The 21,171-nt window shown below is 52.0% G+C and overlaps 1 protein-coding gene across 1 annotated transcript in view; it reads left to right on the forward strand.

Annotated features, from left to right (window-relative positions):
- Positions 1-21,171, forward strand: part of RBM19 (RNA binding motif protein 19) — a 142,911-nt gene that overhangs the window by 98,265 nt on the left and 23,475 nt on the right. Inside the window, exon 22 of the mRNA XM_010368771.2 lies at positions 8,367-8,472. Coding sequence (XP_010367073.2) covers positions 8,367-8,472 — 106 coding nt within the window. The remainder of the gene's footprint in view (positions 1-8,366; positions 8,473-21,171) is intronic.

Raw genomic sequence — 21,171 nt, forward strand, 5'->3', positions numbered from 1 at the left:
CAGAGGCTACATTATGTGAACACAACTGAGAGGGCTGGTAGGCTGCAGGGGCCAAAGGAGAGGTCAGAAAGGCCCTGTTGCTTGTCCCAAGCCCTAACCCCAGCTCATAAAGAGGTAAGAGGATTCCTCATTTTGGGAAGTAGACCAGCCCTTCTGATCTCTTGAAACCAAAATCAGAATGGAGCTCAAATGTAGAACGTGGTACCCAAGGCAGCCCGCAGACTCCTTCTGTTGTTTTTGGCAACACAGTGTCTTGACTTTGTTACCAATATTTTAAAATCTCATTTCTTAAAAGAATCTGGATCACTAGCTTCTTTGGAGGAAGGGGAAGATCTGCTAGTCCCGGGCCCAGATGTCCACCTGACTGTCTAGATTAGGGCTGAGTGGCCCCTGTCCCTTCCAGTGGGGCAGTGGGCCTCAACCCTGAGCAGGCCCACACTCACCTAGAGGGCTTGGTGCAGCCCCAGAGCTTCTGATCCAGAAAGACAAGAGGTGGGCAGAACATTGCATTTTTGACAAGCTCCCAGGTGACGCTGATGCTACCAGTCCAGGGATCAGTCCAGACTGGAAATGATTTGCCTAGATTCACCCAGTTGGTGAGGGGCAGAGCCAGGCCAGGAGCCTACTTTTTCCATTGCCAAATCCGCCCCCATCCAAAGCCTCCAGGAGGGTCCATGGGTTCCATCTGAAACGCAGGCCCTGACTCTGATTTAGAAATACCATTTAAGTGCTCATCCCTGGGATTTCTTATCTAGAAAACAAGAGGCTCACGCTTGCCTGGAAAGGATCCCAATGAAAGGCTATTGAGAAAAGCTAAATGCCGTCCTCCACACCTCTTTTTTTCACTTTCTTGGAAACTAGGCCATTTTTCAGCCTCCAGGAGGCAAAAATGAAAGGGAATATTGCGTTGATGGTGATAAGGTAATCTTTCTACACCTGGCTCTCACCATAATGAGCAGTAACTGGAGAAGTTCAGTCTCAAAGGCACTCTCTAAGAAGAGAGAGTAAGAACAGAAGAGGAAGAAACTCCACACCTAAATATGCCTCCATTAAATGACTTCCAAAGCCATTGCCCCTTGTCAGAGCAGGCTTGACCCTGCACTTTGTACACACTCATCAACATAACATTCTGCGGGAGAGAAAGCATCTCAGTGCAGGGCAAAACATGCTGAGACTCCTTGTTTGTGTCTGCATCTTAGCCAGGGTTGCCTGTGGAGGAGCCAGTGTCTTCTCTTTCCCACCAAGCAGCACATGATTTGAACATCGTTATCCAGACAGTATTCCTTTGGTAAATGATCTAGCTAGCCCGCCCCCTGTTTTTTTTCTTGCTGTGATTATTTATTGCCTGGAAGGAATAAACATGAATACTTTGGAAAGAGTGTTGATTCTTGAGGACCAAACGCTCCTTGTAATAGCATATGGTTGCACTACATAAAAGAGCATCATCCTGTGGGACGGAAAGACTGAATATGCTGCCCCCAAGTGTGACTATACCTCCATAAGAGCATATAGTTATATGAGATAATGCACGTGAAGTATGGGGACCTGGCACTTAGGGAGAGGTCAGTAGATGATGAATCCATGATTAAATGAATGGATACAATGTTTTCTGAGTGCTAGACACAGTCTCAGGTTCTATAGACACAACAGAGTATAAGACCCCTGACATCTTAGAGTCCACTTTCAGTCTCTAGCAAAATGAGAGGAGAGATAAATAAGTAAATGAGCCATTTCAGACAGTGCTCAGGTGTGACAGGCGGGGGCTGGTGTGCAAAGGAGGCAACGTTAGATAGAGTGGTCACAGAAGGCCTCTTTGAGGAGGTGCCATTTCAGCTGAAAATTGAATGGCAAGAAAGAGTCAATTGTGAAAACAACTAGGCAAGCAGGGTTCCAGGTGATGCAAAACGCAAGTGCAAAGGCCCTGAGGTAAGCATACGTTTTGGTGGGTTCAGGGAATGGGGAAAGCCAGTGTGGAGTCTTCATAGTAAATCAGGGGGTACAGGGCACGAGATAAGATTGGAGAGCAAGAAAAGTAAGTCTGATCAGGCACAACCTTGAGTCCCAAGTAAGGAACTCAGAAATTATTCTAAGGATACAAAAACCGTTAGAGAGTTAAGCAATTTGGAAGAGATGATGACTGGCACATAACACACAAAACTCAAGGCACTAGTGGCCATGGAAACCCACTGTGGGAATGGTGAGGACTAACAGATATTCATGAAACTTGAGACAGTATAGCCATTGAAACCCACTGTGGGAGTGCTGATGACTAGCACATACTTGTGAAACTCAGGGCACTAGTACCCATTGAAACCCACCAGATTGATTGGATTAGCCTCTGTTAAAAAGTTGGATGAGGCAGGCTTGAGACCAGCCCTCACCAAAGGCTTTAGTTTGTATACATCTCAGGAAAAGTGAGAATTTTAGATGATAGTTCTGTCCCCAAGCCTCCCTCCGCTACAGAAATTTCCCATTATAGACGAAGGGATAGGTTTGCCCCTAGCTGTGCAGTTGGTCTATCTCTCCAGCTTGCCACAACTGGGGCCCTTGGCCACGTGGGAACTCTGTAAAGGAAGGGGAATGTGAGACAGGACACGGTGCAAGGCAGCTGCCATCTTACCATATTTGTTGTTCAGTGGGAATGGTTCCATGGGTTCATAAGTTCACTGGTGGGGCCCTTCTTTAGGATGGGGCCAGGGGAGCAGTAAGCAAAGATCAGGCATCCTCAGCTCTAGACCTTTATCAGTTGAGATAAGTGACTTTATCCCAGAGTCTTCTTGTGCCTCTGAGGAAGAGGGGAGGGAGCTCACTGGCTGCTTCCCAGCTAAGAGGCTTCCCATGCAGTCGCCCCCAGTCAAGGTGAGGGCACCCTGAGAACAAGGTTAATGCTTGACCTGCTGGTGACTCCCTCCCTGTGCTCTGCATCATCTTTGACTGCTTGTGGATAGGTGGACCAATCGTGTGAGCTCTTAGCAAAGCATAGACCTGTGGGGCACACCGCCCGCTTTGAGCCTAGCTCAGCCTGATGCTGCCCAAGGAACCTTGGGCAAGTCACTTCACCCCTTGTAGTAAGGTAAGGGCTCACCGAGACCTTGGAGAAATCATGTTCCTTCTTTGAGCCTCAGTTTTCTCCATCTAGGAAATGGTATTGACATCACTCAGCTCACATGGGCCTTATGAGTTCATGTCCAGCAGGTGCTAACATGCTGCAGGGCACGTAAGCGCTGAGGAAGTACCCAGTGAATGGACAGATGTGCGTGTATGTGTGTCATGTGTGTTAGAAAATTGGTGGGGGTGGCATATTTGAAAGGCTTTTTAATGCCAAGAGATTTAGCTATTTTTTCTTACCTCTAGGTGGAGCACAAGCAACCTGCAGTTTATTCTTATCATGAAACCACCCCTTCATCTTGTTCGGATCACACCGTTGTTCTGACTCAGGGTCTCTTGGGTGGTGGCAGACTTTTTTTCTCAACAATGCCTTGGGCGCAGGTGGGGAGAAGTTATGCTAGCAAACTCCCCCAATGACTCAGCACTTCTGCTGGGATTTTGGTTCTTCCAGCAGATCCGAATAGTGAGGGGGACTTATGTCCTGGAAGCAGAGGGCCCTAGGCTTGACCCCTACTTGGTGCCAGCATGCAGGCTGTGGGGTTAAGCCGGACTCCCAGCCTACCCAGGCTCCAGGTACCAGCACAGCTGCAAAACTGTCCAGTTCCGCATCTCTGGAGGGTTCTCGCTTCCTCTGCTCCACCCTTCCTCTCACTTCTTTCTCCCTGAGCCTGTCGCTTCAATCAGGGAGGGAGAAAGAGACCCAAGATGATTCATCCCTTTTTGGTAGCAGCTGCTGGCCAAGGCTGGGGCAAGACCAGTCAGGGGGCACACAGTTTGCATGGAGGGAGGAAATCCCCACCCACCCGCACGCTGGCCACACACACACACACACACACACACACGTATTGTGTCTGCCTTCAGGCCTGTGTGCAAACACGATTTACATCCCCTGACTTGTTTATGAGTGCTGGGCATAATTGGCTTGCCTCACGCAACACCTCGGAGCCCCGTCCCACCTCCTCCCTGCTCTTCCCTTCTCTCCCCTTCACCCCTCCAACACTCCTCAAAAGAAATTAGAAACGTGACAACAAACTCCATTTGTGGAAAACCCACAAACCCACCACCAATCATGTGCCTGGCATGGCAGAGGGGGTGGGGCTGCAGGGTGGGGGAGTAATTGGTGAACCCAGGGTGAATGAAATAATTGGAAAAGTAAGGTGTGAGTTTGTTACCGAAGTGTGAGCGTGGTGGGGGAGGGAAGGAGGGCTGTGTTTAAAAGCCCGGTATGTCCTCTTTATTCACAGCTTCTGATACAGTAATTGCTACTTTGTGGTTTCTATTATCTGCACAGTGGGGAGTGTGGTGTGCGTCTCCTTCCCCGAGCGGCAGAGTTGGTCTCAGGGAGGAGTTCCTGGGTGCTCCGTGATTTTCTTCCTCCCCAGTCCCTGGTGGCCCTGCGCGGCTTCACCCCGACAGTGGCCTAAGCTCCCAGGAGACAAAGGTTCACGCACAACTTCCTTCAAAAGCTGCTCTTAAAAACAGCTTCGTAGACCTTGCTGTCAGATAAGAACCTTAATAATGGCTGGTATTTATATATCGCTTATCTCCAAGGAGCTAAAGGTACTTCATTGATTTCTTCTCCCCCAACCTTTTTTTTTCTTTTTAATTCTCTTTCGATAGCTCTCTGAGATCATTAGTATGGGCCTTATATGATCCCACACCGTTATACAAGCGACCAAGCCACTCACTGTCCAGCTTTGTTCTTGGGCTGAGAGAAGCAGCCCAGATGAAAAAGACCCAGATTTTGAGTTCCTGGGTCCGTGGGACATGGGCAAGTCGCTTTTCTTCTCTGGCCCTTGGTTTTCCCATCTGTAAAACAGAGGCACGGAGATGATGTATTTAAAAGACCGCATATTGCAGGCACTCATTGGTAGTGGAGATGATGGCAGCCATGATGGTGTCTTGAAGCCTCATCCATGCATTTCAGGAAGTGTGCACAGACATTGGGAAGTTCCTTCTAAGATCTAACCCTGATCTTTCAGCTCCTCCTTAAACTTCAGTTCTCTCTTGTCCTGCTCACCGTAGCCATTTCTCTGACCCTGAAGAATAATAGGATTTCTGAAGCTTCTCGTCTTCATAGGCGGCATTTCATTTGTCATGCTGATGTCTGCCTGGAAACCCCCGACCACAACCCGGACCTCCCCAAGGCCCTTCAGCTGCCTGGGATGGGATTCCCAGCTCCCTGATCCCTGCCCACGATTCCTGGTAGATCCAGGCTGCCCTTCTGTCCCGGCTTTCCCTGCTGCACTCTCAAATGCCACTTCTGCAGGCCACGAAAGCATGGCTCCTGCAGCCTCTCCTCAACGGCGTTTTTCTCTACCTTTTAATTATTTTTCTCGCCTTTCTCTGGACCCTTAGCTGCTTACAATGCACAGAGCATCCACAGCTTGCAATGTGCTGCAGAGAGGGAGGAATTAACCTCAACAGTCTCTCCCTCTCTCTCTCTCTCTCTCTCTCTCTCTCTCTCTCTCTCTCTCTCTCTTTCTCTCTCTCTCTCTCTTTCTCTCTCTCTCTCTCTCTCTCTCTCTTTCTCTCTCTCTCTCTTTCTCTCTCTCTCTCTCTTTCTCTCTCTCTCTCTCTCTCACACCACCCCCCTCCCATGACCCCTTCTCCCCTTCACACACACACACACACACACACACACACACACACACACACACACACAGAGTCTGGCTTACCAGAAATCTGGGCAGAGGTCATTGAGACCATCAAGGGATAGGAGATTATAGCCCTTGTGGGCAGAAGTAGAGGGTTTGCACACAGTGTGAGCAGAAGGAACTGGAACTTGGTCTACCCCCACCTTGCCTGGTGGTCTTAGGGAAGTCACTGGACCCCTGGGAGTCTACACAAGGCATTCCTAGCCACCCCGCATGGGGTCTTCCTGCTTCACCCCAGACCTGACCAAGACTCAGGAAGAAAGAGGCCCCAGCTCTTGCAAGTGGCCAGTCCCCATCCAGATGATGCAGGGGGGTTGAGTCATTGTGCAGCAGAAAGAGAGCTCAGGCATAACGTCAGACATGCCTGGATTCACATTCTAACCCTGCTGCCTGTGAGGAAGGACCCCTGGCTCCCAGAGCTGCGGTTTCTTCATCTGTAACATGGGAATGATAAGGCTAACAGTAGTTCACATTAGTGCTGTGTATTTCATTTCACCCTCATCACCACTCTCTGAGGGTAGGTGTAATTTACCCATGGTAATGTCTACCTTCCAGGGCTACCATTTGCTTGTTCATTCATTCCAAAATACCTTCAGGCTTCTACCCTGAGCCAGACACTGGGCTCACTGCCACAGGTCCAGTGATGAGCAAGATAGATGAGGCCTGGACTTTTGCAGAGCTGAGCCCTAGCCCCGGCCAGGGAAGGCAGAGAAGTAAACAAGCATGCACCTCACAGACCCCTGGTCGGGGAGCACAGTGAGCAGTGACACTGTGGATGGTGGCAGTCACCCCAGCCTTGAGGGGTTGGGAAAGACATCTCGGGGCTAGTGCAGTTAGGTGAGGCCAAGGCAGGGATGGAGGAACCAGCTCACCCAGTGGCTGTCTGTGGCTGTGTTGAGAAAGCAGCCAGCCTGGTCTTCCCTGTGCCTCTCAGTTGCCTCATACCAGCTCTGAATGCTCTCAGGCTCCAGCCCCTTAGCCACTGGATGTGCCATCCCTGCGGTCCCAGTGGCCTTCTGAAGACCTGGACCCAAAGAACCATTCTTCTGAATGAGCTTACAAGAAAATTTGTCCATGCCATGCCCTCCCTGTTCAAAGCCAGCATGGCAGAGGGGCTTTGGTGGAGGGAAGAGAGACAGTGTCTGTCATGGGATGCATCCGCCTTTAGGTGGCAGAATGAAGCAGGGTTTGCAGGCTTGACTCCTCAGCTCTCCAACCTCACCTTGTCCCCCACCTGCCCAGCCTCTGGTCCCCAGTCCCGGCTCCCCTCCAGCAGGGAAACCTGACCAGGCTCCACTCCCCACATTCCTGGCTCCTTCCCCTCCCTGGGAGGCTGGCCTTGTCACCAGTGCCTCTCTGCTGTTTCTCGTTGCCCACATAGAGGAGGCACCAGGAGGGGGGAGCAGAGCTGCTGGGGAGAGCTCCGAGGAGACGTGCAGATTCATTTTGAGGATTCATAATGCCGCATTTACACACCGTCCTGCCTTCAGAAATTGGGCTGGCAGATGCCTGGTCATGCTGGCAGGGCTGTGGGTTAACGCTTCGGATTTAGCTTATATCATTTCACGAGAGCTTACGGCCTTTACTGTGTTTTTTACCCAATCGGTCTTTGGCCCCAAAGCATCCTAGACCATCGTGCGTATGTGTGTGTGCCCAGGCGGCCGAAAGTATGTGTAGATTTTCGAATAAAATAATACCTCTCTTCAGATGCCGTGCACATTAAATATTTATCGGCAGCAATTTGTATGTATATATTTGATAAATGGACATTAGGAAAAGATTGGGGGGTAGGAAGTGAGACAGGGAGGCAAGGAGGCCTGAGAAAGCCCTATCCCTTTGTCCTACAATTTCCCAAAGGTTTAACCTGGAGGAGAGGAGAGGAGGGAACTGGGGGGGATGGTCCAAGGCTGTGGTTACCAGTTTGATCCCTGTCAGGAGAAGCCAAGCCATTTTCTTCTCCAGAGCTTTGCCTGACTTTGGCTTAGAAGATATCGAAATGAAAGCTCAGAGGGAGGGGAAGCAGGGTTTAGAGAGAGTCGCTGCGTGTCATTTGAGCGCTAAAGAAACACATGTCCCACGTCCCAGGTCCTGGAGAAGGGGCCCCATCCCATTTGCTCAGCCTGGGGTCGCCGTGTGCTCAGCTCAGACGTAGAGGCAGTTTGGAAAGGTCAGGCAACCCTGCTGGTCCCATGTCCAGAGCCCCGACTCACACACATGGGCAGCGCCCCCTTGACCTGCCCAGGCCCCCCAACCCGAGCCTGGCTACTTGTGTACTAGGCAGGGTCCTCCCCAGTGCATAGTTACCCCACAGGGAAGTGGGGCCCCATGGGGGCAGAGAGTCTCTAGCTAGTTGCAGAGGAACTGAAAATTCTCCATTCACATCTCCAGCCTGATTGTTCCCTCCCTGCCCTGCCTGATGGCCCGGGCCTGGGAGGAGAAGGCTGCCCGTGCCCCTGAGCTGACACGTGCGAGCGTCTGCGTGCCTGCATGCACTTGTCTTTTATAACCCAAAGGGATTTACGTGTGAGAATCAGTCCTGCCTTCCCGACCTCCCTTGCAGGCCTCTAGTCTTAAACCCCGTATCTTGCCTTTTGTTTCTAGCACCTTTGGGGAGTTGAAGACGGTCCGCCTGCCAAAGAAGATGACCGGGACAGGCACACACAGAGGCTTCGGCTTTGTGGACTTCCTCACTAAGCAGGATGCGAAGGTGAGACCATGGCTCCCTTCGCCACCTGTCCCAGCCTCCCCTTTCCAGGACCCGTTATAGGAGAGGCAGCCAGGCCTCTAACACACACAGAGTCACCTCCTCATGCAGGTGTTCTTTTTTTGCCTTTGATTCTGCTTAATGTGTACAACATCCTTGGAGAAGATCCTGGGGGTTTTGTATTCGGAGGAAGGAGCAGTTTCTGTGTCCCCCTTCCCTCCCCCTGTTTCATGTATGCAGGAACCTGGGACATAAACTGGGGATGGGAAACAAATGGGTTTCCCAGGCCTCTCCAAGTCATCAAGAAAATTCCTCAGTTCAGGTGGCCCCCTGGGGTAGGCAGCATGGGAAATGCCACACAGAACAGTGTGGAGAGGGCAGAGCACTTGGAAAGGAGAGTAAGAGGCACCCAAGAAGCAGCCAAGGGAATGCATCTTTCCCTTCCTTTCTTCTGCTCATGGCCGGGGGTTCTGTTTTGTGCTGGTTGTCTGTGAGGGCAGCCCCGGCAGGTGCAGCTGCATGGAAGCGTGTGTACCGAAATCCCTCCAGGCTCCTTGAGAACCTTTTATTTTTGAAGCAAGGCAGCATCTCCAAATTGGTTCAGTGCAGCACAGCCAGGCTTTGCTCCTGCAGTGGGTGCTGGGCCCAGCCGCCGATGTGGGGCAGAGGCTGTGTGAACAAGGGCCCGGCTGTACCCAAAGCCACTGCCCTCGTGGCACTGAGCTCCAGGTCAGAATCCAGAAGGAAGGTGGTGGCAGAGCTGTCACAGTGGGCTGCCTTCCGTGAGCTCTGCCTGCAGGCGACCTGTCCCCTCTCAGCCTCGCTGTTCCTCAAGGCTAAAATAAAGTGACAGGGAGGTCTCATTAATGGCTGGGATCCCCTCCACCTCTGACGAGCTGTTCCTCAGAAGAACAGTGAACATTTCCTGGAATCACAGCCATTGGGCTTTAGCAGGCTGGCATCACAAGAGACCCAGGGTGTGGGTCAGCTGTGCAGAACCAAAGGTGGCAGCTCCGGGACACAGCTGCGGCCTTTGTGGGCCCTGGGAACACACACAGGCAGAGAAGGTGCACTGGGACCCTCAGAGAGCCTCGCCAGCCACCTTTGTCTCTGAGTCTTGAGCTCAAGTGCCTGTTTTGTTGACACATGGCCATATTTGTCCGGACATCTGCTCCTCTCTCCTCCTGGCTGGCAGCCTTTCCCTCGCCTCACGTCAGGGACAGCAGGGAACCCGCCTTGCATGCAGCAGGTCACAGCCCTCACCCTCACAGCGGGACAGGCACATGGTGCCCTGCATTGGCTCAGGGCAGCAGCGGAGGCCTGCCTTTCAGAGCTCCCACCCATGGCAGCTCAACCCACACTGGCCTTCCCTGTGCCACAGTTTTCTCATCTGTGAAACGGGAATGATGGCTGCGCCCCACTCCCAGGGTTACAGCAGGTGATGCATGGGAGACACTGACTTGGTCCTGGCATGTGGTGGGCACTCGATACTGGTACACCATTTCCTTCTCATTGCCACCAGCCTGGTTGCCTTCAGAGCCACCCTCGGTCCATGGATTCATGCCCACATGTGATGCTCTGTGGACAGAACAGAGTACAGGACAGCATCTTTTCTCCACTGCATTCCACTGAGCTCTGGGTGTCTGAGGGGATTGGGCAGTGATGGTGTAGACGTGTTGTCACCTATCTTATATCAGAGTTCCAGTAGGAGGCTGTGCTTGGAGGAGAAATGAGGGATTCACTCTCTGCTCCTCAGAAATGTCTCTTACAAAGACCAGTGCGAGAGCTTGTCGTTACAGCACAAACTTCAAAGCCAGACTGCCTGAGTTTGAACCCCAGGGCTGCCACGAATCTCCCATGTGACCTTGGGCAAGTGACATCCTTTCTGTGTGCCTCAGTTTCCCCCCCTCATAACATGGTCATAGGGTTTTCCATATTTTCATAGAGTCATCGTGAGGTTTGAATGGGGTGATGATTTAGAACAGGGCCTGGCTGCTGTGTACTGGCTGTTGGCTGTGCTGAGGAGGTGGAAGGCGGCATTGATGGCAATGGTGATGGTCTGAAATAAGAAAGGGTTTTCCCCTTCTTATTTAGCCACCCACTGGGCCTCTTTTCTCACCCATCCACTGGACCTCTTGTGATGCCAACCTTTAAAGCCCAATGGGTGCTCCTCCAGGAAACGCTCACTGCTTTTCTGAGGTACAGCTTGTCAGAGGTGGAGGGGATTCCAGCCGTTGGTGAGAGCAGAGCGCAAAGGCACTGGAGCCCCTCACTGGAAGCCCTCTTTCAGCACCCAGGGGTTCATGCCGGGTTGACACAGCCCTTGGGACATGGAGGGTCCAACCAGGGCGGGCCGTGAGCCCTTTGACATGTCACTGTTGGCTCAGTTTTGCTCGTCAGCTTTATTAGGACAGAAGGTGGACTCCCAGGTAATCGGGGCAGTGCGTGCCATTGAGGAAGTTCACCTAGCACCCAGGGAGCCCGTGCTTGCCACCCCCGGGCCCGGCTGCGGATGTTCATTCTGAAGCCCAGCACAGCCCTCTAGTGATTTATGGAGGTGGCAGCTCCTCCGCCTCCATCCCTTGCCTGCCTTTACTCCGGGCTCCGGGAGGAGAAAGGGCAGCCGAGGACAGCACAGGCTCAACTCACAGCCTCTCAAGGATTGGCCCTTCTCCCTGTCAGGCAGCTATTTCTGGCCCGTCCATCCCTGTAGCAACTCTTCCCTCTCCCACACTGGGGCTTGTGCCACGGAACGCGGTGGTCTTCCAGGAAGGAGGAGCCCATCACAAGCATATCTTTCCTGCAAGGATCCCTTTGCTCTTTTTATTTCCCGGGGAAGCTGCCATTGCTTTCTCCCTCCCCGGCTCCAGGTCTGTCTGGAGAACTTGATTGTCTTCTGAGTGGAACATTTAGCACTCTCCACTGCCCCACAGAATCGTGCACACTGCATATTAGTGAATAGGATTCTGAATATTGTAAATATCTAGTTAGCTCGAGGGTGGGCGTGAGTTTGAAGAGGGAGAGCAGTACTGCCAGAGACATGGAGTCAAAAGCACTGGTGATCTTTTTTATCTCAGCAGAAGGAATTCAGTGAGAACCCAGGGCTGGTAGAGGAGCCTCCATGATTCCAGCCTCTCAGGGCCAGCTCCCATGCATCCTCCCCCTGTCAAAGCTCTTAGGGAAGGAGACTTCCTTCAGAAACCCTTCCCAGGGTTCATTTCAACCCTGACCCACTCAGATCCCCCGCCAAGGGCACAGATCCCATTTCCTGTCGTGGCACCCTCAATGAAGATAAATAGTCGCCCCCTGCGTTGGCATCGGCCGCCTCTTGAGCCAGGAGGTCTACCCCAAGCAATCCTCAGATGGGAGGAAAGAAGGGAGGGATAAGTTGAAAAGAGGGGGCAGCTCAGCTCATTGTAGAAGCTGAGGCTGGAAAAGGAATGGAGAAATGAATGGTTTCTGGGAGGGGCCAGTGCTGCGGCTTGAACCCCGGTATCTCGACTCCCAGAACAGTGCTCTTTCCCCATCATCCATCAGTCCATTTGCCTGCTGGCAGAGGATAGAAGAATTAAGGCATCCCCTCAACACCACAGTCCTTGCTGTGGCCCTGAGCACATGCCGTCTCCACTGTCCCTGAACTGAGGGGTTCTGAGTTGTCTGACCTTTCTCCATGAGACCCACGTCCCACTGTGCATATCCTCGAGGGCTCTGTGATATCCATCAAGCCCCTTCTGGGTTAAGCACACATACCCCCAAACTGGAAAGAGAATCCTAGCAAGAGACTCCTCGAAGGCTGTTGTGGCAGAGCTCAGAGTAACCAGGCAACTGATGATAATAGCAAGAGGCTCCCACGAACGTGCCGGCTTTGTATGTGACATTCACCGCACTCGCACTGCCCCACCCCAAGCTGCGGCAGCCTCAGCATCAGGCGGGAGATTTGCATCTAGTCTCCCTCCCCAGTCTTGCTGAGCATTTGCTTAGCTCCAGCACTGAAGCCACCGTAGAGCCCTATGAATTGATGGGAAGCCCAGACCCTGGTCTGTTACTGAGCTGCTCCGGTGAACCTGGGGTGGGTCCTGACCATCTGCCCTCGTCATGGGCCCTGGTGACCAGAGGCCTGCTCAGAGGAAGCAGGATCGATGAGCTGGCATATTCTCCCAACCTAGGACATTCTATCACCCCCTGATGTCCCAGGCAGTAAATGTCAGTCCCTCTGAAAGTGCTGGTGTTATCTAAACCTCCAGGTGTGATGATCTGGCATTTCTCAAGAGCCTTCCCCATGTGTGGAGGGAAGCAGGGGACAGAGGTTGATGGAGGAAGGAGAATGGGGGTGGTATAGGAAGTCAGTGGTCTCCTGGGAGGCCTGGGTCTACACCGTGTACACGGCTGTCAGTTGTGTTATCAGTGCCACGCAACCAGGGGACCACACAACCTGGAAGTTTCTAAAAGGGCAATATCTTTGAGTTGATAAAAACTGTCAACTTCTGGAAGCCTGTCTTTGGCAGAGGCAGTGCAGGACATTTGCATATATAAGTTTTAATCCTCACGGGACTCTAGGAGATAGGTGATAGGAAGCCATTTGATGGCTGGGGAAACCAAGGCTCAAAGGGACAAAGCTGCTTACTCAAGATCATATAGCGGTACTTGGCAGAGCTGGGAAAAATCTAATTCCAAAGCCTGTATCCAGGGATTCCTCCTCCCTTCACTCACTGATTTGCTGAAATTCTGTGTATCTCCACACCAGGCTGTGGGTACCGCCTCTTCTCCCTACCATGCCCACCATCTCTCACCCAGCCCTGACACCTCACCAAGGAGAAGGACTCTCGAATTAGAGGGACACTTTGGAGGAAGGCCAAGAGATTGTCCCTTAGAACGTCTCTTGGGAACAAGTCCAGAATGAAATCAACTCCTCCCAGCCCCCAGAGGAGGAGTGGGCATTCAGTGAGCTGTCCCCACTAGCGCACACTACCATGCTGCCTTCCAACCCTGCCAATCCCCAGGAGTAGCCTCACTGAGGAGGCAGCAGCCTTTCACCTGGGCAACTGTACTGGGGACTCCCTACCAGGTGCACTCATCCCCATTGGCTGCGTGGCCACCAATAGCCATTGGGATTCCAGTTAGAAGCCGCCACTTCCTCTCTCTTTACCCAGACCAGGCTGGTCCTGGAGGAAGAAAGGAAGGGCACCACGGAAGGGGAAGACCACAAAGAATAGACTTGCAGCCCAGAAGCCAGAATATTAATTTTTCCCCATGCAATGCGCCTTTAATTTTTCCCTTCCCCAGGCCTGCCGTGCCTTTGTACTTTTGCAGTTGCAGCTGTTTTTATTTGCCGCCGCTGCTGTTGTTTTAAAAGGTCTATTTTCACATGGAATGTTATCCAATTAGCAGAGCAATGTGTTGGCTTAAATAAACACTTGGGGGGAGCCGGCTGTAGGGAGACGCGATGGTGGTTGGCGTTGGCAGGCAGAGCTGTTCGCACTGTGGTAAACAACCACAGCTTTCATTGTAGGGTCGCACCAGTTAATGTCTCCTTCCTCATTTCTCACTTTTCCACTCTGCCAAGGGTGGGAGTAGAGGAAGGGATGTGGAAGGGATGTGGATATGTGGCCCAGGCCCTCCCCAGCCTGGGGGAGGCCAGTGTTTTAGGAGAGGCTCCCACTGGGCCTCTCGAGGAATATTCTGTGAACCTACTGTCTTCACCTGGCAGATTCCACCAAAACAGCACCTGTAGTGAAAGGGAGCAATGATGAGCAAGCCGGACAAAGCTCATTAAGGCAGGGATAGCATTCCTCCTCACCGGGTGCCCAGCGCGCCCAGCACAGTGCTGAGCCGTGTTGTGTGCACAGTAAACAATCGCTATTAGATTGTCAGTGGCGTGCATTCAACACGTTTGCTTAAACTGAGTGCAGAGAAGGAGGAGCATGCCGCATGGTGGTTAGTGTGGCCTGTGACATCAAGCGGCCTCTTTGCAGCTGTGCGAACTTGGACAAGGGACTTCAGATCCCTCTAGCCCAAGTGACTCGTCCCCACACAGGCAATAATAAGGCTCCCCTTGAGGCGTTTGTGAAGACGAAGCAGAATGTTGCGTGCAAAGCATTTAACACAGGCTGTGGCACGTGACACCAAAGAAGTGAGGGTGGCTGAGTGTTCCTCTGGGACCCTGGGGATCAGAGGTGCTGCAGCCTGAAACCTAGGTGTCCATTGTCCTGTGTGTCCCAAAGTGTTAACCGGAAGCAAATTCAGGAATTGGAGTTTTGTCTCCACTTTTCTGTTCAGGTGTGCATGTGACGTGTGTGTGCTCATGACTCTGTTGTAATTGTGGGCTTTTTGCCAAGTTTTCTTCAGCAGAGCCCAGGAGGAATGGAAAGTGTGTTTGGATCCCGAGCTTACATTTCAAGGTAGGCTCGGCCAGCACACATATGTATGGGCTGAGACCTGGGATCAGGACAGGCTGCCCTCCTCAGACTGGCAGGTGAGCAGCCCTTGTAGCCAAGATGCAGTGCCAGGACGGATCCCTCTGCTAATTGTGTCCCTGGAGCTTCTGTGTGGATTGAGGCCTGCACAGTCCTACAGAGATGAGAGTGAGAAGGACTCAGGTTCAGACGTCCTCATTTCATATTTATCAGGCAGACAGTACTAGTCATCAAGAAAAGGTAAAACTCCCAGCCAAGTTGACAGCCTTCCTCTCTTTTAACAGCTTTAAAATAATTTTTTTTTTTTTTTTTTTTAGACAATCTCGCTCTGTCACCCAGGCTGAAGTGCAGTGGCACGTTCTCTGCTCCCTGTAACCTCCACCTCCTAGGTTCAAGGGATTCTCCTGCCTCAGCCTCCCAAGTAGCTAGGATCTCAGGCGTGCACCCCCATGCCTGGCTAATTTTTGTATTTTTAGTAGAGACGGGGTTTCTCCATGTTGGCCAGGCTAGTCTCGAACTCCTGGCCTCAAATGATTCCCCCCGCCTTGGCAAAGTGCTGGGATCACAGGCATGAGGCACCGCACCTGGCCTAAAATAATTTAAATTAAAAAAAAAAAAAAAACTTTACCACAAATGGCACCAGCAACAGGTACCAGGAATTAGGCCCTTCCCATTATGCCAGGCGTTGGGCTAAAGGAAGAGTTGCTGTCTTATTTATGCTTCCCAGCAGTTCTGAGACACTGAAGCACCCCCATTTTACAACTGAAAAAGTAAAAACTTAGAGAAGTTTATTGAAAGTGGCAGGCCCAGGTCTGTGCCTGAGGGAGAGCTCAGAGCCTCAGCTGCGCATGCTGCCCATGGCCTTGTGGCTTGGTGCCCTTGGGTCCCTGGCATTGGCCCCCTCTCCCTAGTGGCTCTCTTTCCTCTCTCAGGGATGCTATAAATTGGCAGAGGTCCAAAGTGTGTCCCATCTGTGTTGCCTCGTCTCTTGTTTACCTCACAATCAGCTCCCCAGAGACTTAGAGTCGAATCACACCGAGCTGAGCGAGCTAAGGAGTGAATGAGTGAGAGAGAGAGGTACCTCTTTGTCTGAAGAGTTCAGACAGCATCACCTGGAAGCGGACCCTGGATGTCTCTCCTCGGAGTTCACCCTCAGCTCTGTGGTGTCATTTCTGGGAAGGGACTGGGATGGGAATCACCCAAGAGTGTGCAGGGAGCTTGACTTACTCTGGGCAAACTCCTGCCTAGCAGACAGCTACCCCTGTGAGGAGAGAAGCAGCTAGTGATAGATAGAGAAAGGATCTGTCTCTCTCTCAGGGTGATGGCATTAAAACACCCCAGGGAGGCAGACCCTCCTCCCAGAAGTCCCTTTGACCACCTCTGCAGAGAGCCCCCAACAGTGCCAGCCGCTTATTCTGGGTGTTGGGGGCACAACGGGTTTGGGAGGGGTTGGTGTTATCCCTGTTTGGACAGATTTAGCATCTGCTGAGAGATGCAGCCCTCTGGCTTTGCCAGAGACAGCTCCCTGAGGAGCAGAAGGGGCCAGGAGAATGCCTTGGTCTTCTAAAGACAGGAATACTGTCCTCAGCTCTGCCCAGAAGCCGTGGCCCTGGGCAGTTCTTCGCAGCCCCTTGGGATGGGAGTCCTGCCAAGGGCATGCAATGCCTTTTGTTGCTGTGAGAGGAGGTCTGTCTCCAGGGAAGCTGCAGAAAGGTCAGGCCCAGCGCTGCATTGGCAGCTTTCCAGTGCCTTCCCAGTTCTTGAAAGAGGCCGCCAGGCCGGGCCACAGTCTAGCCTGCGGCTGTCAACCCCACACCACCTTAGCAGATTGCCTTCTAAAGGAATTCAGAAAAGGCGGCAGGAGGCCAGGCCTCTTGATGCCTGGAGTCCATGGCTTGAGTCAGAGGAGCTCCAAGAGCTATGGTTTCAGGACAGCAGAGCCAGAGAGCTGGATCATGAGGGCAGCCCTGGAGTCTGGCTAGACCTGCCCAGAGCTTTCCTGGGTGGGCCTCAAATTCTGAGTAGGGCTAAGGCATGCGAGACACCCAGGGATCTGGCAGGAAACAGAACCTACCCCCGCCCCCAAGTGGTGTGAATGAAGAGGTGTTGATGGAGGTATAGGTAGGGAGAAGGGACTCCCCAGGGATGGCAAAGCCCCCAGAACTGTCATCTCACTTAGGCCAAGAGGAGGGTTGGAAGGAAAGGCAGGGCTAGAGCTGCCGAGAAGAGACCTTGAGCAGGAGCTACAGCCCTGCGGGGAGGGGGAGGGACGCAGCACCAACGTCTCTCCTCCCTATTCCCCTCTTCCCTCTTCCCCTCTTCCCTCCAGTCTCCCAGCAGTGCTGCCCATTTGCTTCACCTCAGTAGATACCAGAGGCCGAGGAAGCCCTGGTCACACTGTGCAGAGTCGACTCCCAAAGTGTAGAGGATAGGGGAGAGGGGGCCAGGAATAACCAGTCCTGGCCATCAATGATGGCAGGAAGTACTCCCAAGAATGGAAGTGGCTTCTCTTCTGTGACGTTCGTTTTGCTGCACTCCTGCATCCTCGGGGTTCTGTGCTGGATCTTCAGGCCTCTCCAGCAAACCAGCTGGGGGTCTGACATGCGATCTCTCAAGCCCTAGTGGTGCAGGTTACTGTTCCTGTCCTGCAAAGCCCCGAGCCAGGCATGTTGGGAGCAGAACCATACCCAAGATTATTTGTGTATCGTTTCAAAAGGCCAAATGTCCCACTCATCTGGATGGTTCGGGACTACCTGCTCTCTCAGAATGGGACACGCTCTTATCCCCGCTGCGTTTGTAGTCTATAAAATGCAGGGGTTTGAAGGGAACTGTGGCAGGACATCTAAGCCAGCCCTCCGTCCCCAGCTAGGACCAGCCTAACCATCTACCCCAGTCTGGAGATGGTTCTCAAGACCCCCAGTGAAGGAGACGCCACAGTGTGCTTTGTGAACATTGATTGAGTGGCCTCTGCCCCAGCACCAGGCTGAGGATCTTAAGCATGGAGCGCCTTCCCTCCAGGGTTCAAGGTCGAGTCAGGAAGACTGGCACACAGAAGGCATTATGGGCCAGGGAGCAGGTTCTGGAAACGGAGGCCGGGTGTCCAGGGCACAGGGAGGGTGCCTGGCTGTTGCCTGTGCAGGAGGGGCAGAACCCTCCCTGGGCCGTCTGTGTAAGAGGCCCAGAGACAACATGTAGAGGCCAAAAGGAAGAAGGAGAAGGAAGTTGACCTGCATACAAACCTTGGCCAGTGCCTCAGTTTCCCAGTCACTGAAATGAGAGAATAATACCTGTTCTCAGGAGTGGGCTGAGGTGATATGCTTGGAGTTCTGTGGAGCTGGGAGATAGGATAATCCATGCTAAAAAGACCTTTGATGCCACAAAAGGAAAATCAGACAGACTTGGAGAGGAGCGAAGGTCTAGTAACTCCTCAGTCTCCTGAAATGAACAAGCCCGGGGGCTGTTTTGGCAGAGGAGCACCATGCCTGCAGTTGAGGTTTAGAAAAACGCTTGCGAGAAGGTGGAGGTCAAGTTTTAATGGGATCACGTGTAGGCGGAGACCAGGGAGGGAGCTGCTAGTGAACCTCTCTGGCTTGCACTTTTCCCTCTGTGATGGCTGGAACCTTCCAAGCTCCTCACAGTCTTTCCTGTGCCAACCTGAAAGCCCCTTGAGGCCCGGGCCTGCATCTTCCTCCTCCTCCACACCCGCCTTGCCTCCTAGAATGTGTCAAATACAACAAGCTCTTGTTACGCCCTTTTAATGAAACACAATTACTCTGGATTATCCGAGGCCAATTTTAGCCTCAAATCACCATCCTCACACCGCCTGCGACAGTTTGAGGCCACCATATTCCAGCCACCCAGGCAGTGGGAACTCGGGAACGCAACCTGATTTCATATTAACCTGCAGGGACTAGAACTCAGCAGGGTAATTCTGCTATTTTTGGAGAACCACGTATTGTGCTCTAACTTCAAATACAAAAGAGCTTTTGTGTCTTACCTTCCCTTGTCCCCGCTCTTTAGCCTGATAATGAAAAGTGGAAGCATACATCATCATCACAGCAGCCAATCTCAAGTGACACATGTTATGTGCCAGGCAGTGTTCTAAGTGTCAGACTTAACAGTTCTCTGAATTCTCACTACTCTTTGCTGCTGCCCTCCTTTTACATATGAGGAAGCTCGGGCTCAGAGAGAGAAGTTCAGCAGCTTGCCTGAGATCACACAGCTCGTAAGCAGTGGAGCACGGATTTGAACCAAGGCAGGCCAGCAGCAGAGCCCACCCTCTCTAACTGCCATGCCACCTCCCCTCTTACCGTGAAGAGCTCTTCCAGAGAGAGGCCAGTAACGTGTCAGAGGAGTGCAGAGGGAAGAGAGGAGGATTTGTGAGAGGTGATGTCGCAAAGAAGCCAGGAGAGGGAATTTTTGGTGACTCCTGCAATGAATGGAGATCTCCAGGGCTTTCTGTGGTACAGGAATGGAGAACTGGCTTCTAAGGGAGAGAAAGAAACATTGAAATCTAACAGTGGGAATCAGAGAGGCTGGGATTGGGGCCTCTCACCCGGACCTACCTCCTGAGATCTTATTCCCTTCTTGAGAGTTCCAGCCTAGCATTCACCAGATGCATCCCCTTGGCCACCCCCACCCCACCGTGTCCCCGGGACCACAGCTCCTCAGGGACCCTGGCACAAGGATGGAACATCCGCTATGCCAGACTCCCCACCAATTCCTCTCCCCTGCCTTAAAACCCCAGCTCCCCCAGTCAAGCCGTTTCTCTGCCTCGCCAGCTGAGAACGCGTGTGTTTTAAAGCTCTGAATGGGCCATTTCGGCTCGGAGTCCAGATGCATTTTTATATCCACATGGAAAAAAATGCAGAGGCTCTGCTGGCAGTCAGAAATAGTTTTTTAAATTAAAGTTAAAAAAAAAAAAAAAGGAAAGAAAAAGTTTTCTGCACCTGGTCCTTCTCAGAACAGCACAGAGGAGAACAAAGCGTTTCTTTAATTTGGCCACATGTCTGGTTTTAAAAAGACGCATGTTCTAGTCACCTCCCTTTTGTCTTTTCGGATTCATTTGTTTATTGAATGTATATTATGTGCTGCCCTCTGTGCACATTTTGTGTAAGTCCCATAGCCAGCCCCAACATGGATGAGGAAACTGAGGCTCAAGATGTGGCAGGTGATTACCCAAGGGCACTGCGTCCTTTCCCTAGTGCTACTGTAACAAGACACCCCAGACTGGATGGCTTCAAACCACAGAAATGGGCCGGGTACAGTGGCTCAGGCCTGTAATCCCAGGACTTTGGGAAGCTGAGGCAGGAGGATCACTAGAGTTCAGGAGTTCAAGACCAGCCTGGGCAATGTAAGGAGACCCCATCTCTACAAAAAGTGAAAAATTTAGTGAGGCATTGTAGCATGTGCCTGTGGTCCCAGCTACTCGGTAGGCCAAGGTGGGAGAATTGCCTGAGCCCAGGAATTCGAGGATGCGGTGAGCCGTGATCATGCCACTGCACTCCAGCCTGAGTGACAGAGTGAGACCTTGCCTCAAAAAGCATTTTAAAAATCCAGAAATGTGTCTCACGGTTCTAGAGGCTGGAAGTCCAAAATCAAGTGCTGGCAGGATTGGTTCCTTCCGAGGGAAATCCTGTTTGGTGCCTCTCCCCTGGTTGCTGGGGACAGCTGGCATCCTTGGTTTGTAGACTCATCACCCAGTATCTGCCTCCATCTCCCCACGGCATTCGCCCTGTGTTTCTGTCTTCACATGGCCATCCAGTGACACTAGTCATTGGCTCAGGGCCTTTCATTTTCCAGTATGACCTCGTCTCGACTGATTACATCTGCAACTACCTATTTCCAAATAAGGTCACATTCTGAAGTACAGGGGGTTAGGACTCAACATGACCCCTCTTGCTGGACATGGTCCAACCGTAAGAGCTACATTGTAGATAAGGAGCACAGTTGGATGGGTTCCCATCCAGACCCTTCCAGTGATATAATTCCTCACGGCGTAAAAGAAACAAGAGCAAAAAGAAACAAGAGCAGCAAACCCCTCCTCTGCTTGTACCAACTGGTGCTCTCTGCAACCCAGAAGCAAAGCAAAAGGCCTTCTTAGCCACTGTTGCTCTCCACTGCCAATGCTTGAGTAATGATGGTGTGCCCATACTGTTCTAGACACTGTGTTGACTCGTTTTTGTCCCTAGAACCCCTGAGATTGGCATATATGAACATCCTTGTTTTATAGGTAAGGAAACAGAGTCAAGGCAGATTTCTTTAACTTGCCCAAGATCTTCAAGTTAGG

This window comes from Rhinopithecus roxellana, chromosome 10 (genome assembly GCF_007565055.1).
Source record: "Rhinopithecus roxellana isolate Shanxi Qingling chromosome 10, ASM756505v1, whole genome shotgun sequence".
In the NCBI taxonomy this organism is placed as follows: Eukaryota; Metazoa; Chordata; class Mammalia; order Primates; family Cercopithecidae; genus Rhinopithecus; species Rhinopithecus roxellana.